The following is a 14,577-nucleotide window of genomic DNA, read 5'->3' as shown; positions in this document are numbered from 1 at the left end:
CACCACCAGCAAGCCCCACACCTCCCTCTTTTACCGGCCACTCTCTCTCCCCACCAGCAAGCTGGCAAGCTTCCTGGAAGACCCCCCAAAAAATGCCCCACTTTGCAGCCCCCGACTCTCTTCGCCCCCTGTGCAAAGTCTGGCGGCAGCCAGCGGAGGCAGAGCTGAGGGAAGGAGACACCAAAGAAGCCTGGGTAAGGGAGGAAGAGGAGGAGGAGGAGACAGCGACAAAGCAGGGGGGGTTGAGGCGAGAACGTGCCACCTGCCTCCTGCTGCTCTCATGCTAATGTGCCCAACTGCCTAATAAAGCGGCCGGCCAGCCTCTGCCTCCAAGTCCTGGCCAGGCTCCACCTCTCCAGCCCGCGACATCAAAAGAGCCTCCCGGGTCTCTCAGGCTCGCTGCAGCCAACACTTCCCACCTGGCACTTTCAGGGCCCGCAGTCCACCACGTGCTTGCAGGCTGTGGCTGGCAAAACTCCAGGCAACTTTGTGGTCAGAGGATCCAGCTGCAGTGGGGTCTTCCATGTCACATGTTGGGTATTCCTCAGCTGGCCCAGCCATTCTCCCTGTGCCTCTACCTCCTCCTCATCCGCTGCTGGCCTCCTGGCTGGCTGGCCTTGCTTCAGCATCCTCAGTTGGCCCCTGCCGGCCTTCTACTTCAGTGCCCCAGCACCACCACTGCCATGGGGCACTACCCCCAAAACTACTGGCCGAGCTGCCTGGAAAGACCCCTGTTAGACTGCCGCTAACAAAGATCCGGAGAGTGATTTCAACAAACGTGATCAGCTTTATTGTAGGTATGAACAAGGGGTATGGGCCTGGGGCCAGCTAGAGAAATACCTGGGCTTTGGCCACCCTTTGAAGACAAAGAGACTTCACAGAATTCCTGTGCAAACATGGCCCCACTAGTGAAATACAAAGTTAGACTTATGTCCCAAAACAGCTGTGGCTTACTTTTTCATGTTGCTTTTTGTGAGTATTTTTGTGGAGCGACCAATAGTGCGTTAGTTCAGAGGAGCCTTCGTCTGGCTCGAAGCTAAACATGGAACGTTAATGTGGCGATTCATGGAAGTCATTTTGAATACACCACAACCCCCATCTTTCCAGGCAATTTTATTAACTTTAATCAACTGCCCCCATGAAAATTTAAATGCCCCCAAAGGAAAAAAAATCCTGGCTATGGGGCTGGAGCCAGCTAGAGAAATACCTGGCTTTGGCCACCTTTGAAGACAAAGAGACTTCACAGAATTTCTGTGAAATACAAATTTAGACTTATGTCAAAAACAGCTGTGGCTTTTTCATGTTGCTTTTTGTGAGTATTTTATGCACGTGCTTTTCTTTTGAAGTCTTTCCTACTAGTGCAGGAACTGATAGCACACCAATGACCACAAGACCAGAAAGAGCTGCTTTATTACACTTCTGGTTCCTCTTTCTGCTTCCATTCCAATAACCTGTGGGGGAAAGGCACCAAAGAACATCATCTTCCAATTTATTTTCATTCTTGTCACAGTTTAAGTGCTGGAAAATGTGCTTTTTAAAGGATCCATTCATACTAACTTTGGTCTGTGTACCGAGGAAAACAAACAAGCAATCCTGCTGTAACAGCAGGGGACTCAGATGAAGTTTGTTATATAGAGAGAGAATTCCTGAGCATATGTACTGTGTTTGGCTGAAGTTGATTACAGAAACCTGTGTGTAGCCCTGAGCTCTTCAGAGGATTACAATATATATATCACATCTATATCCCATCTGTCTTACAATGAACCCACAACAGTTTATATGAGGACTATTTCCACAGTCTTGCAGAGTGTGTTAGGCTGGAGGCAGTGACTAATCAAAGGGCACTTAGTAAGTTCTCTGGACAAGGAAGAATCTGAACACAGGTACCCCTAGTCCGAGTTCAATGTTTTGGTCCTACATTGCAGAGGCTAAGCGTGTCAGGCTTTTGCAATGTTCCATTTGGAAATATGACCCTCCATTTTCTAAAACTGAAAGTTGCACACAGTGTGATCAAAGTTATGCACATTTGTGAAGTTTCTGGCAGGGCTGGCAACCATGAGGCCCTTGGATTCCAAATACGGCTCCTGGCACCCCTTCCACACAAATTGTTGAACTATGAGAGCTGGAAAGTAAAGTCCATAAAGAGACATAAGGGTATGGCCTCCTGAACATCAGTTGAGTGTCCTGTCCCCTACAACAACATTAAACAGGTTGCTTTATTATAATTGCCCTTCTTCCTACTGGTTTTGCCTCCTCCCCTGTTTTCCTCAAGGAGAAAAAAAATCCTGGGTATGGGCCTGGGGCCAGCTAGAGAAATACCTGGGCTTTGGCCACCCTTTGAAGACAAAGAGACTTCACAGAATTCCTGTGCAAACATGGCCCCACTAGTGAAATACAAAGTTAGACTTATGTCCCAAAACAGCTGTGGCTTACTTTTTCATGTTGCTTTTTGTGAGTATTTTATACACATGATTTCTTTTGAAGTCTTTCCTACTAGTGCAGGAACTGATAGCACACCAATGACCACAAGACCAGAAAGAGCTGCTTTATTACACTTCTGGTTCCTCTTTCTGCTTCCATTCCAATAACCTGTGGGGGAAAGGCACCAAAGAACATCATCTTCCAATTTATTTTCATTCTTGTCACAGTTTAAGTGCTGGAAAATGTGCTTTTTAAAGGATCCATTCATACTAACTTTGGTCTGTGTACCGAGGAAAACAAACAAGCAATCCTGCTGTAACAGCAGGGGACTCAGATGAAGTTTGTTATATAGAGAGAGAATTCCTGAGCATATGTACTGTGTTTGGCTGAAGTTGATTACAGAAACCTGTGTGTAGCCCTGAGCTCTTCAGAGGATTACAATATATATATCACATCTATATCCCATCTGTCTTACAATGAACCCACAACAGTTTATATGAGGACTATTTCCACAGTCTTGCAGAGTGTGTTAGGCTGGAGGCAGTGACTAATCAAAGGGCACTTAGTAAGTTCTCTGGACAAGGAAGAATCTGAACACAGGTACCCCTAGTCCGAGTTCAATGTTTTGGTCCTACATTGCAGAGGCTAAGCGTGTCAGGCTTTTGCAATGTTCCATTTGGAAATATGACCCTCCATTTTCTAAAACTGAAAGTTGCACACAGTGTGATCAAAGTTATGCACATTTGTGAAGTTTCTGGCAGGGCTGGCAACCATGAGGCCCTTGGATTCCAAATACGGCTCCTGGCACCCCTTCCACACAAATTGTTGAACTATGAGAGCTGGAAAGTAAAGTCCATAAAGAGACATAAGGGTATGGCCTCCTGAACATCAGTTGAGTGTCCTGTCCCCTACAACAACATTAAACAGGTTGCTTTATTATAATTGCCCTTCTTCCTACTGGTTTTGCCTCCTCCCCTGTTTTCCTCCTCATAGAGAAATGTAGTCATAAGGGTCAGTCTATAGAAACTCTACATGGACAAACTTCTGAACAGGAATGGGGGAAGAGACTGAATTCATGAGGATACAATACTCTCCCCCTCCCCCATTTTATTAAACTGAACAGCAAGTGCAACTTCGGGGTGGAATTTGCTATTTCCCAGTGTATCCACCCAAAGGGAAAAAGATGTGGAATGTGGAATGATTGTAGCCGGTGACAAGGAAGATTTGGATGGCAGGGGTATATGTGCTTGGAAAGGTGGTGTAGACAGCCTTCTGAAGTTGTACAGGAAAAGAGTTGGGGTGTGCATTCAGCTGAATCCAAGCCAGAAAATATCCAGAAAATACTTTATTGGTATTTTTTGGATATTGTTCAGAAGGATATAGATTTGGCTTATTTTTTGGCTATCTGAAATGGCCAAGCCTTGAAAATCCTGAAAATATTCGGGATTTTTGGGGCCACTGGATAGGCAAACTTAGAGGGCGTTTAAAGGAATTGCAGTCCCTTTAAATGCTTTCTGGGTGAACTCACCTCTTGGAGAAGGTGTTTAAAGGGACTGTGAGCCCTTTAAATGCCTTCAGAGTTCACTCACGGAGTTGGGGACCAATGCCATTGCTTGGAGAAGGCATTTAAATGGACCACAATTCCTTTCAACACTTTTTTTCTCCATTGAAAGCCATGGAGGATGGGAGCCCATTCTTTGGAGGCCCATAGAATTGGACCCCCTGGTCCAATCTTTTTGAAAGTGGGGGGACGTTAAGGAGAGGCACAAGCAGCTATGCTGTAAATTTGGTGCCTCTACCTTAAAAAACAGTTCCCCCAGAGCACCAGATCGTCCTGGATCAATTCTCCATTATACCCTATGGGGACCATTGACTATAAAGGTCCCCATCAGGTATAATGTAGCCAAAAAAATTCTGATCTTCCAAATACTGGTTTTGGGATTCAGGAATATCAGAAAATACCAATATTTTTTGGGTTCAATATACCTGAACCTGAACCTGAAAAATACCGGACCGGGGGGCGGGGTGTGCACACCCATAGAAAAGAGTCTAAAGTCTAAACACAAAAATCAGCTGTGTTTTGCCATATGAGGATTTTGGAGGGTAATTATTTTACCTGGCAGACCTGAGTCATTGTATATGAGCCAAGAGGGGTGAGGAGCTCAGGGGGCTATCAAAGAGGCTATGCTGACATCTTCCTGCTGCCGTCAATGTGTCAAATGCCCTTTCCTGTCAAGAACCTTTTTATCACTCTGTACTTGCAGTCCTTGAGATGTAAAACAAACTGGTGTCTTTCTCTTCACTTCTGATATCCATTCAACAGAGGGTTTTGGAGTCTGTATATGGCCTTTTCCCATTTCGGCATTTCTGCCACATGTTTAGGTCATAAATTCGCTTGCTGAGATGCTGTCAAAATCTCCGTAAGAAACATATTGTCTGGGGGGGCTTTCCCCCAATTGCTCATCCATATATTGGGGTGCAGGCTAGAGTAACAACACCCAGGCTCAATGTGAGTAGTAACAGAGACAGTGATGACTCTGGTGAGAGGATTTTGACAAGCAAGATGTGGAAGAACAGAGCCTTTGGAATGAATGACAACATTAGGAGTTAGCCAGTGTTCCAACCTAGAAGTGACACAGAGACACTGATGATGTTGCTCCCCCAATGTTCCTGCCCCCCCCCAACCCTCTCACTGATTGCCAGGCTGGGTCTAGCAATCCTACAGCAAAGCCTGGATGGCTTCCTTGTGGGTGGGAAAGTCTCAATTTTCCCAGTCCCATCCCCATCAACACCCTTTCCCCTGCCCCAGTCCCTGAGGCAGACATTTCCCCCTGTGTATATATAGTGGTATGTCAATTACCAATTGGAAAAGCTCTCTAGCAGTACTGGGGAGGAATGACTGCCACAGGAACCGCCCCCATCTGGAAGCTCTGTTGCTGTTGTGCTACATTGCTGAGCTGTGCAGGAACAGGGAAACCACACAAACCTGTCTCCGTGTGGAAAACACCTGGTACTGGACTTTCACAAGAATGATGCACATCAACTAGTATTCCACTCTGATGCTTGTGGATGGATGTGGCATTTGAGAGGAGACAGTGTAACAGCAGCACTAAGTCTGTATGAGATACTTCCTGGCTTGCATAGACTTTTCCTTTCCCTCTCCTGAGGGTGGGGATGGGACTGAGGGATGCATGAAGGTGGCTTTGATACCAGTGTGTGGTAATAGGAGGCACGTACCAAGCAACCCTTTGAACCTCCTTTTATAGGCATGTGCGCCTTTGTTATTTCTGCCTGGGGCCTGCTGCTGAGTTGCATGTCCTGACAGGTGAGCAACTATTTAAAAAAACCCAGAAAGCACACATTCTCCTTTCCTTTAGCTTGTAGCAAAAAGAGTAGAATTGCAGTCAGAGCAGAAACCCTCGTCATGCTGAAGAACTTGTTAGAATATAAAATTAACAGGGGCAGGGAGCATACGTGCATGGCCTTGAAGACTACGCACATGTATGCATCAGATGGTGTACTTGTGAACAATGTTCCCTCTAAGCTGTGGGATCTTGTGAGCAAAAATTCTACTTTGTGAGCTACTGGCATTAAAGTTGTGAGTGAGCGATTTGGCTACTGCATAAATTAGTTTGCTCTAGAGCCATCCTTCCTGAGCTAAGACAAAAATGTGTCAGCCAGAGGTTAAAAACTGTGAGCTAGCTCACACTAACTCATCTTAGAGGGAACATTGCTTGTGAACATGCATTTATGTGTGCTTATGCAAAAATGCCCAAATGCTGTCACTCTCATTCATGTGGAAGGCATAGTCATAATGTCCTAGACAGCTGGTGTCTGACAAGACCAGCCACAGGGCTAGCATCTGAGCATACTATGAGCATTTTAAGTCTTCAGAACTTCTCTCCCCCCCACCCCTTCATATTCTTGTAACTAGTGAAGTTCCTCCTTCAGACTGCCAGCTATGTCAGGCAGGGGCTGCACTTGTCCCTCAGTGGCAGCTGCAGACAGAGGTCCTAGAACTGTGCTCACAGAACTGTGTTGCCTTCTTGATCACTTGTGCTGGATGCTTTCCCAGTGGGGGTAAAAGCAGTTTGGAAGGGGCACTTATCAGTGGAAAACCAGCATGGGTGGCAGAAAGGTTATAAAAAGTCCGTCCTTCCTTTAAAATTGCAGGTCTCAGGAGCTGCATGCCACACAATACAGAAGTCTGTTAGAAGGAGAAGATAAAGTATATACAATGAGTAGTTTACCTTTAGTCACTCTCACACTGACCCATCTAGGGTCTACACTAGTGAAATCACTATTTACACAGTGCTAGTTATTGCAATGGCTTTGGTGGTGTGGAAGAGAGGGAATCAAGTTTTCCCTGTAACTGTATTGCCTTGATTGTGCAGAAAATGTTATTAATCGAAACATGCTGTGCTAGCTGGGGGAAGAGGGTGCTGTTTGGATCCACTGCAATAAATAGGTATCAGCTGCTCATTGCATACATAAAAGCATCATCACCTGAAGCACATTATGGTTGCATATGTGGGTGACTATTGTGATGGGGTTTTTTTAAAAGTTCTTCTCTTTCTTATTATTAGGTTATTCTTGCACCTGCCCCATCCAGTTTTCAGGGGAACGCTGTGAAGTCGCTGACAGCCTTTGTGAAGCCAAGCTCTGCTTACATGGAGGGACCTGCACCATCTCTCAGACAGGCAGCTATAAATGCCACTGCCCAGAGTGGTACTGGGGAGAAAGGTAAGAATGCCCTTTAAAAAACAGCCCCCCCCCACCCCCCCCTCCAGCTTTTAGCTTGAAGGACACATGAAATACGGGATCATACCCCCAATTACACTGTTGCAGATATCACAACTGGTTCACACATACCTGCTCGGCACTCAAGAACTGCCACATCAAATGTTAACATGCCTGTACAAATGGTCTGTCACATAATTAACTCCACAAGTATGTTTCATACAATCTCCCGTCACTCCAAACACAATGCTTGTCAATGGATTAATTTTTGCATGTTCAACTGGCAGTTCTTAGCAGTGCAGTCCTATGCAGAGTTACGCCAGTCGAAAAACAATTTAAATCAGGAGGTTTAGACTTGGGGTCACTCTGCACAGGATCGTGCTGGAAGACATGGTTCATACATGCATGGTCAGCATTTGATTCCTGGACTTCTATTCAAACCTCTTAATTTTGACATCCTTGTGGATCCTTGCCAGGTCAGTTTTACGTGTATAAAAACATCTTGACCAATTATCCTTTGAAGTAAAGGATGGAACATTAATCTCTTAACTGACAATTAATTACTGCAGTGCTTTTACACCAGTCCTTTTTAAGAAGGTTGGAGAAACAAAACACATTCTGAGTTGTTCCTGACTTGGAAAAAAGTTTTTACAACTTTGCTCTTTTTTGTCATTTTTTAAAATACTCTACTTTTATCTTATTCTTAACAGAAAATAAAATACAAACTGCAATACCATCTTTCCCACCCTCATATGTTTTAAACAATACCGTAATAAAAACTATAATATCACGCCATGGGCTCTCTTTCACCCTAACCTACCTCACTAGTTCCTTATAGTAGGAAATTTCAGATACATAATAACGTTTCATTAACAAACCACTACAACACATTACTGCTTCTACACAACTAAATTACATACTCATTTACAAACAAATACAATTTATTCATACCCTTCTCAAATAGAAAATACAAGGTGGGTTATATTACTCTGTTTGGCTGTTACTGAAATTGTGTATTTTATTTTATTATTATTATCAGGGCTATTTTTGGGCAGGAAAGCACAGGAACGGAATTCCAGCTGGCTTCATAGTTGGCCACGCCCACTACAGCCAAAACCTCTGTGCATGTGTGGCTACAGAGGGGAAGGCCTGAAGAGCAACCCCTCCACGACTCCGAGGTGGGCGGGCCAGGGGGCCCCCTGGAAGGATCGGGGAGGCATTTAAATGCCTCCCCGTGCCTTCCCCGGCCTGTCCAAGGGCTGGCTTGCCTGGGCTCCCCGTAGCTGTGGGGCACCTGGGCAAGCCAAGGGAAGGCATGGGGTGTGTGGCCTAATATGCTAATGAGTTGCACTGTCAGGGGTGTGGCCTAATATGCTAATGCGTTCCTGCTGGGCTTTTTCTACAAAAAAAGCCCTGATTATTATTGTACATGTATGGAAAATATTTAAATGTCTTATTTTAGAATCTATAATAACCCCCCATAACGTAACACATTGGTTAAAAAAAAAAAGCAAGAGTCCAGTAGCACCTTAAAGACTAACAAAATATGTGGCAGGGTATGAGCTTTCGTGAGTCACTGCATATGTCTTCACTGCTCACTTGTTAGTCTTTAAAGTGCTACTGGACTCCTGCTCTTTTCTACTGCTACAGACAGGGGACATTTCCTGCAGGAGCGCACAGGAGCGGAGCTCCGGCAGTAAAGAGCCCAGGGGGCAGGCACATGCAACAAGCCCCACCCCCTGCTCCCAGCAGCCCGGGCCATGAGGAGCAAGAAGCAGTCCTCCTTTCCTTCTCTTCCTTTCCTTCTTTCCCTCCTCCTTTCCTTCTCTTCCTTCCTTCCTTCCTTCCTTCCTTCCTTCCTTCCTTCCTTCCTTCCTTCCTTCCTGCACAGATCTGCATGTTCCCCTCCCCCCAGCTAGCAATCCAAAACAGTCCAGTGGCACCTTTAAGGCCAAGGTTTATTCAGGTACAAGCTCTCCCTCCTCTGTGAGGGCAGATCTGCACATTCCCCCCACAATAGCTAGTAATCCAAAACAGTCCAGTGGAGCCTGAGCGGTGGGTGTTGCCTTCTGACACACTTCTGGTGATGTCAGGGGGTGTGGCATATGCTAATGAGTTATGCTAATGAGCTCCTGCACCTCTTTTTCTACAAAATGACCCCTGGCTACAGATAGAATAACATGGCTACCCATCTTGATAACACATTGGTGATAAACATGCATGTTTAATCCACTCCAAATGAACAGTATTCAAAAAGAGAAAAATACAAGGGATGTGTGCATGCTTGTGTGAACAGCCCAACCCTTGGTGATGCAGTAACAATACTGTAAGATTTGTTTCAGGATTAATTGCTTTGCTGGTTAAAAGCATTTTTAATAGTACTGGGAAACTGCCTTGGCTTCGGTCTTCTCAGTTTTTCTATTAGCTCAGTGGGCAGAGGGAGCCGTTTTGACCCCCCTCCAAAGTTTACACTGAGGATCGTGAGACCCGTTTTAGCAAACAGCCTTTCAGGATAGGGCTGCAGGGAGAAAAGGGAATGGCATGAGCTTGCCCCCCTACCTCTTGCACCAGTGGAGAAGCTGGTATGATCTAACTTCTTGTGATTGACATAATCTTGATCTTGTGTCTTCACTATTGCAGACTGAGCATGTGGCTTAACTTTATTTGTTTGTTGTAGCACTTAGACAACGAATATTTTCCTTGGTTACAAATCAAGAGAGATCTTGTAACATCTTCCCCCCCCCCCCAGACCTGCTTCACTAAAAGGTTCTGTGTTGTACTCTAAATTTACAGCAAGGTGTCATGGTCTTCACGTAGTGCAAACTGTGCTGGTGAGCAGAACGGAGCCATTGTTCTGAGTAAATCAGTGATTGCCTTGATAGCCTGTGTGGCTGCTCCGTAGGCTATAGCCCTGGCTCAGTTAGCCAGTTTTTTGGATTTTCAATAAAGTTTACAACAGCTGTGTTAGTACTTCTTCCACTGTTTTTGTGGCTAGTGACGAAATGCACAGCTGCTGCAGACTGCAGTACCAACTAGCCACACGTGATCAGTGTTTGAGGAATAATGAAGGACATCTCTCTTGCATATAACTAGGACCACAGAACAATAAAGAACACTCTGTATGAGATTGTATTTGAAGCACCTTCAGCCAAAGGGGGAGTGGGGAACCACACAGATCAATAGTGATCCACACACCATTGCTATATGAGGGAAATACACAAATGGTCACTAGATGGCGCAGTTGTATTATCACACTAGCTTTTTTACAGGCCTTTCTCTGGATACCAAAACTAGGAAGAGGAATTATGTGTTGTTGTTGTTTCATGTATGGAAATACTTTTTCACATATTTTTATCTGTGATGCTACTTTTCATACAAATATATTTTGTATTGGTTCATCTGAATCACATTCCTGATCAGCTACAGTTAGCTGGGGAGAAGTCTCACTGCAAGGAATGAGACTAGCACCAATGGCTTCAGTGGGATGGAATTGATTAACTCTAGTTGGATTAGGAGCTAGATTTTTTTTTCCCCTCAGGCACCAAGAAACCCCTGCTGCTTTTACAGACAGAATCTCTGCTTTATCTTATCTAATGTCACACTATTCTCCACTACCTTCTCTCCTGTGTAGATGTGAAAAGATTGCTGAGGAATGCTTGGAGAATCCATGCCTGAACTCTGGCCGCTGTGTGAATTCTGATGGTTCTATTCACTGCATTTGTACGGGTGATTTCCAGGGGACATTCTGCACACAGAGGATTGTGACTCCAACTGTTGGACCATCCGGCTGGATCCTGGGATCTGATAAGATTGCTCTGATTTCAGCTGGGGTGTTAGGCTTAATCATCCTGTTGGCAACATTCATGCTAATCCGCAAAGGCTATTGCCGCAGAGTCAAAGCCCACAAACCAGTGGCCAAGGAAGACCCGGACCTGCTGTCCAAAAGTGAATTCTCCAAAAGTGTGGGGGTTGGTACTCAAGGTCTTCCCCCCATCGAGCTGAACATCCTCAGGAACGGCCATCACAGCCACCGGAACAGTGATGCACTAGATCCAGGCAAGCCTACTGTCTCGCCAGAATTGGTCACCTTCAATACAAGCCATGTCCAGAAGCAGCGAGGGGCCATTGTGTGCAGTGTGGCCCCTAATCTCCCACTTTCTGCACCGTCATCTAACCCCGACAACGAGTCCATCATGAAGAGCACCTGGGCTGGAGAAAAGATGGGTTTGTTTGACCTTCTTTCTCTTTCCCTTCTCTCTGCTGTATTAGGGTCTTTCCAGACAACGATCTTTTTGTGCAGTAAATGCACATCGTCGCCAATCATTTGCTGTGGGAGATTCAGAAAGCTTTCTTCAAAGTAATGTTTCTATCGCAAGGTTATCATGGCTAACCAAAATTCAACTCATAATATTCTGTCCCCAGGCACATGCCATTCCTACCCAACCCCTTTTAGTGCACTCATTTGGAATGCAAATGTATAAGGGAGGGGAGGGGCCATGGCTCAGTGGTAAAGAATCTGCTTTGCATGCAGAATGTCCCAGGTTCAATCCCCGGTTAAAAGAACCCAGAAGGAGATGATGTGAAAGACCTCTGCCTGAGACCCTGGAGAGCCGCTGCCAGTCTGAATCGATAATGCTGACCTTGATGGACTGATGGCCTAATTCAGTATAAAACAGCTTCATGTGTGTTCATGTGGATTTCTGAAAATGATAAACTCCTACCTTGAGCCGCTCCCGCCATGCTGTGATCTTTCATTAAGTTTGTTTTACATTTCGTAAGAGGCTCTTCTACTCCACCACTCAAACACAAGAGCACTAGCAAATGTACCTCCTCCTTCCACATCAGTCCCCTGCCATTTCACAAAATGTCTTTACAAGAGGAGAAAAGTAGTTCTTTGACGGCTACATTTCCACACACACACACACACACACACACATATATATATATACACACGGCTATGTACATCTCCCCCAGGAAACGTATCGACTGCTATAAGTCTCACCACAGACATTGCACATACAGTTTGGTGTAGTGGTTAGGAGTGTGGACTCTAATCTGGGAGAACTGGGTTTGATTCCCCACTCTTCTACATGTAGCTGCTGGTGTGACCTTGGGTCCGTCACATTTCTCTCAGAGCTGTTCTTGAAAAAGAGCAGTTTCTGTCAAGAGCTCTCTCAGCCCCACCTACCTCACAGGGTGTCTGTTGTTGGGAGGGGAAGGGAAAGGAGTTTGTAAGCCGCTCTGAGACTCCTTTGGGTAGTGAAGGGCGGGGTATAAATCCAATCTCCTTCTCCTCCTCCTCTTCTTCGGGACATGCATTAGATCAAGTGCTAAAAAGTCTTTTTTTATTGTTATTTGGAAAGACCCTAAAATCTCTGAACACACACAGGGTTGGTAGGGAAGGACCAGTAATGCAAGCAACAGTGTATAATAGTATAAGCTGACACTTTTCCTTTGAGCTCCACCAATGGATTCCCATTTTAATCTTCCAGATCCTTATCTTTCCAGTGGCACAAATACCCTTGTCCCTGACACTTCCTTTCATTGCAGTGCATGAATCTTGATGCACCTTCACACACTGCACACCAGTAAACTTCAAATACCCTTTCCAGCTGTTCTTCAAATCCCACATCCATAATGCCATTATATTGTTCAATAGTTAGAGCTAGAACAGCATGCCAGCACTAAAAGGCCTTTCATCCCTGCAAGAGTGTATTTTTTCCCATGGGTCCATGCATGCTTTTCTGAGCTATAATTACCATGTTTGCTGCCATGTCCATACAAATCAGCAGATTATGGCGTACTATAGTATCTCATGAGTTAGCATCCTATTTTTGTTTTGCTTTGTTTTCTAATCATTCAGTACATAGTTGTAAAAGAAAGACAGAGCTGGCTAAATAGGAGCAATTACTAGCAACAAAATTCACTATAAAGTATTAATACGTTTCTGATTTTATTCCAGTGTATCCTGGAGAGACGATCTACTGGCCACCCAGGTACCAACCACCAGATGTCCAAGAGTACCATCAATATGAGGTCATTCAAGGTCCCCTTCCACCCTCTCCACGCCTTCGCCACCATTCTTCCATAGAGGCAGATCCCGCTGGCCTTTATGGTGGATTTCCTTTTCCACTTGACCAGAACAACAAGCGAGCCCCTATCCCACCACGCTACAGCAACCAGAACTTGGAAGACTTTTTACCCCCCATCCCTGCCGAGCTGCCTGCTTCCCAGTGTCAGAATGAATACACAGCTATTAGCTACTACCCTTCTCAGCTAATAGAGCGCGAGGGTGCACCTTACCCTTCAGACAGTGGGTACAAGAGGGTAAACATGAGGCTCAGTGTGGCCCAGCCCTCCTATGCAGACTGTGAGGCGAGGCCTACATCCAATGTCAGAACTCAGCCAGGACTGCCTCCGAATTATGAGGGCTCTGACATGGTGGAGAGTGACTATGGGAGCTGTGAGGAGGTCATGTTTTAGTGAGGACCTTCACTTGACAGGAGAGGGAATAGGGTGCATCCATTTGCATCCACCGGAGATCTGAAGGAGAGACAACTTCCTTTGAGTACAACTTCCTTGATATTTTCAACAGCAGCATTACCATACATAACAATACTGAAAACAAGCAACGGTGCTTATGCCTTCGGCCCTGTCAGCTTCCGTTACTTTGGACTGAATCTCAGATGGACCTTGTTGCTGTTTTTGCGTTGGATGGCATCTGGAGGGGGGGGAAAGGGTGCCTATCAAGAAATGTTACAGAATTTCTGTTCAGCACTAAGTGCAATTTCTTCCCAATAATACTGGTTCCCTTTAAAATGCAGCAAGGATTGCAACACCTCTTCCCTGTCCCTTGCACAGAAGAATTTGCTGCCAAAAAAAAAAAAAAGATAGAGTGCACTATAGCCGAGGAAGGGCAGGCACTGGTGGTTGCCAGGAGAGGAGAAAATCAGGGATGAACAGTGCAGGGGAACTTCAGCAAAGGCAGAGTAACAGTGAGAAATCTCTCTGTCATGCCTTTGGTTCTGTCACCAAAGGTTTTGGATTGTACTGAAAATAAGGAAGGTCTTTCGTCACATTTGTTCATTCCTTATTCTGTCACCCTCAAGCCCTTTGGAGGAAGGGGACGGGGGCGCGGGGGGGGGAGAACAGCTACATTTCTATAGCAAAAAGTGATGCTAAGCAGAAAGCATCGTCTTCTGCCAAAAATGGTGGTTATAGGTCAGTGAAAGGCCTTGACAATAAGAAGCATAGAGGTATTAAAGTAGGGTGCATTCTTTCACCTGGAAATTTGCCCCATCCTCATTTGTACCACAAGCACGGCTTGTTTCCTGTAAATGGCATCCTTTCTATTAAGAACGACATAGGCCCCGGTCACCCGGGCAGGAAACTGAGGGGGGGAAGCATGGCAGTTTG

General features: G+C 45.4%; 1 protein-coding gene across 1 annotated transcript in view; it reads left to right on the top strand.

The window, feature by feature from the left end:
* FAT2 (FAT atypical cadherin 2) overlaps window positions 1-14,577 on the top strand; it is a 150,029-nt gene extending 135,452 nt beyond the window's left edge. Inside the window, exons 22-24 of the mRNA XM_015415291.1 lie at window positions 7,008-7,164; window positions 10,793-11,385; window positions 13,124-14,577. Coding sequence (XP_015270777.1) covers window positions 7,008-7,164; window positions 10,793-11,385; window positions 13,124-13,644 — 1,271 coding nt within the window. The 3' untranslated portion in view covers window positions 13,645-14,577. The remainder of the gene's footprint in view (window positions 1-7,007; window positions 7,165-10,792; window positions 11,386-13,123) is intronic.

This window comes from Gekko japonicus, unplaced genomic scaffold (assembly GCF_001447785.1).
Source record: "Gekko japonicus isolate JY-2015 unplaced genomic scaffold, Gekko_japonicus_V1.1 scaffold509, whole genome shotgun sequence".
Taxonomy (NCBI): Eukaryota; Metazoa; Chordata; class Lepidosauria; order Squamata; family Gekkonidae; genus Gekko; species Gekko japonicus.
The sequence above is the reverse complement of the archived record's forward strand: the minus strand, read 5'-3'. Positions and strand labels throughout refer to the sequence as shown.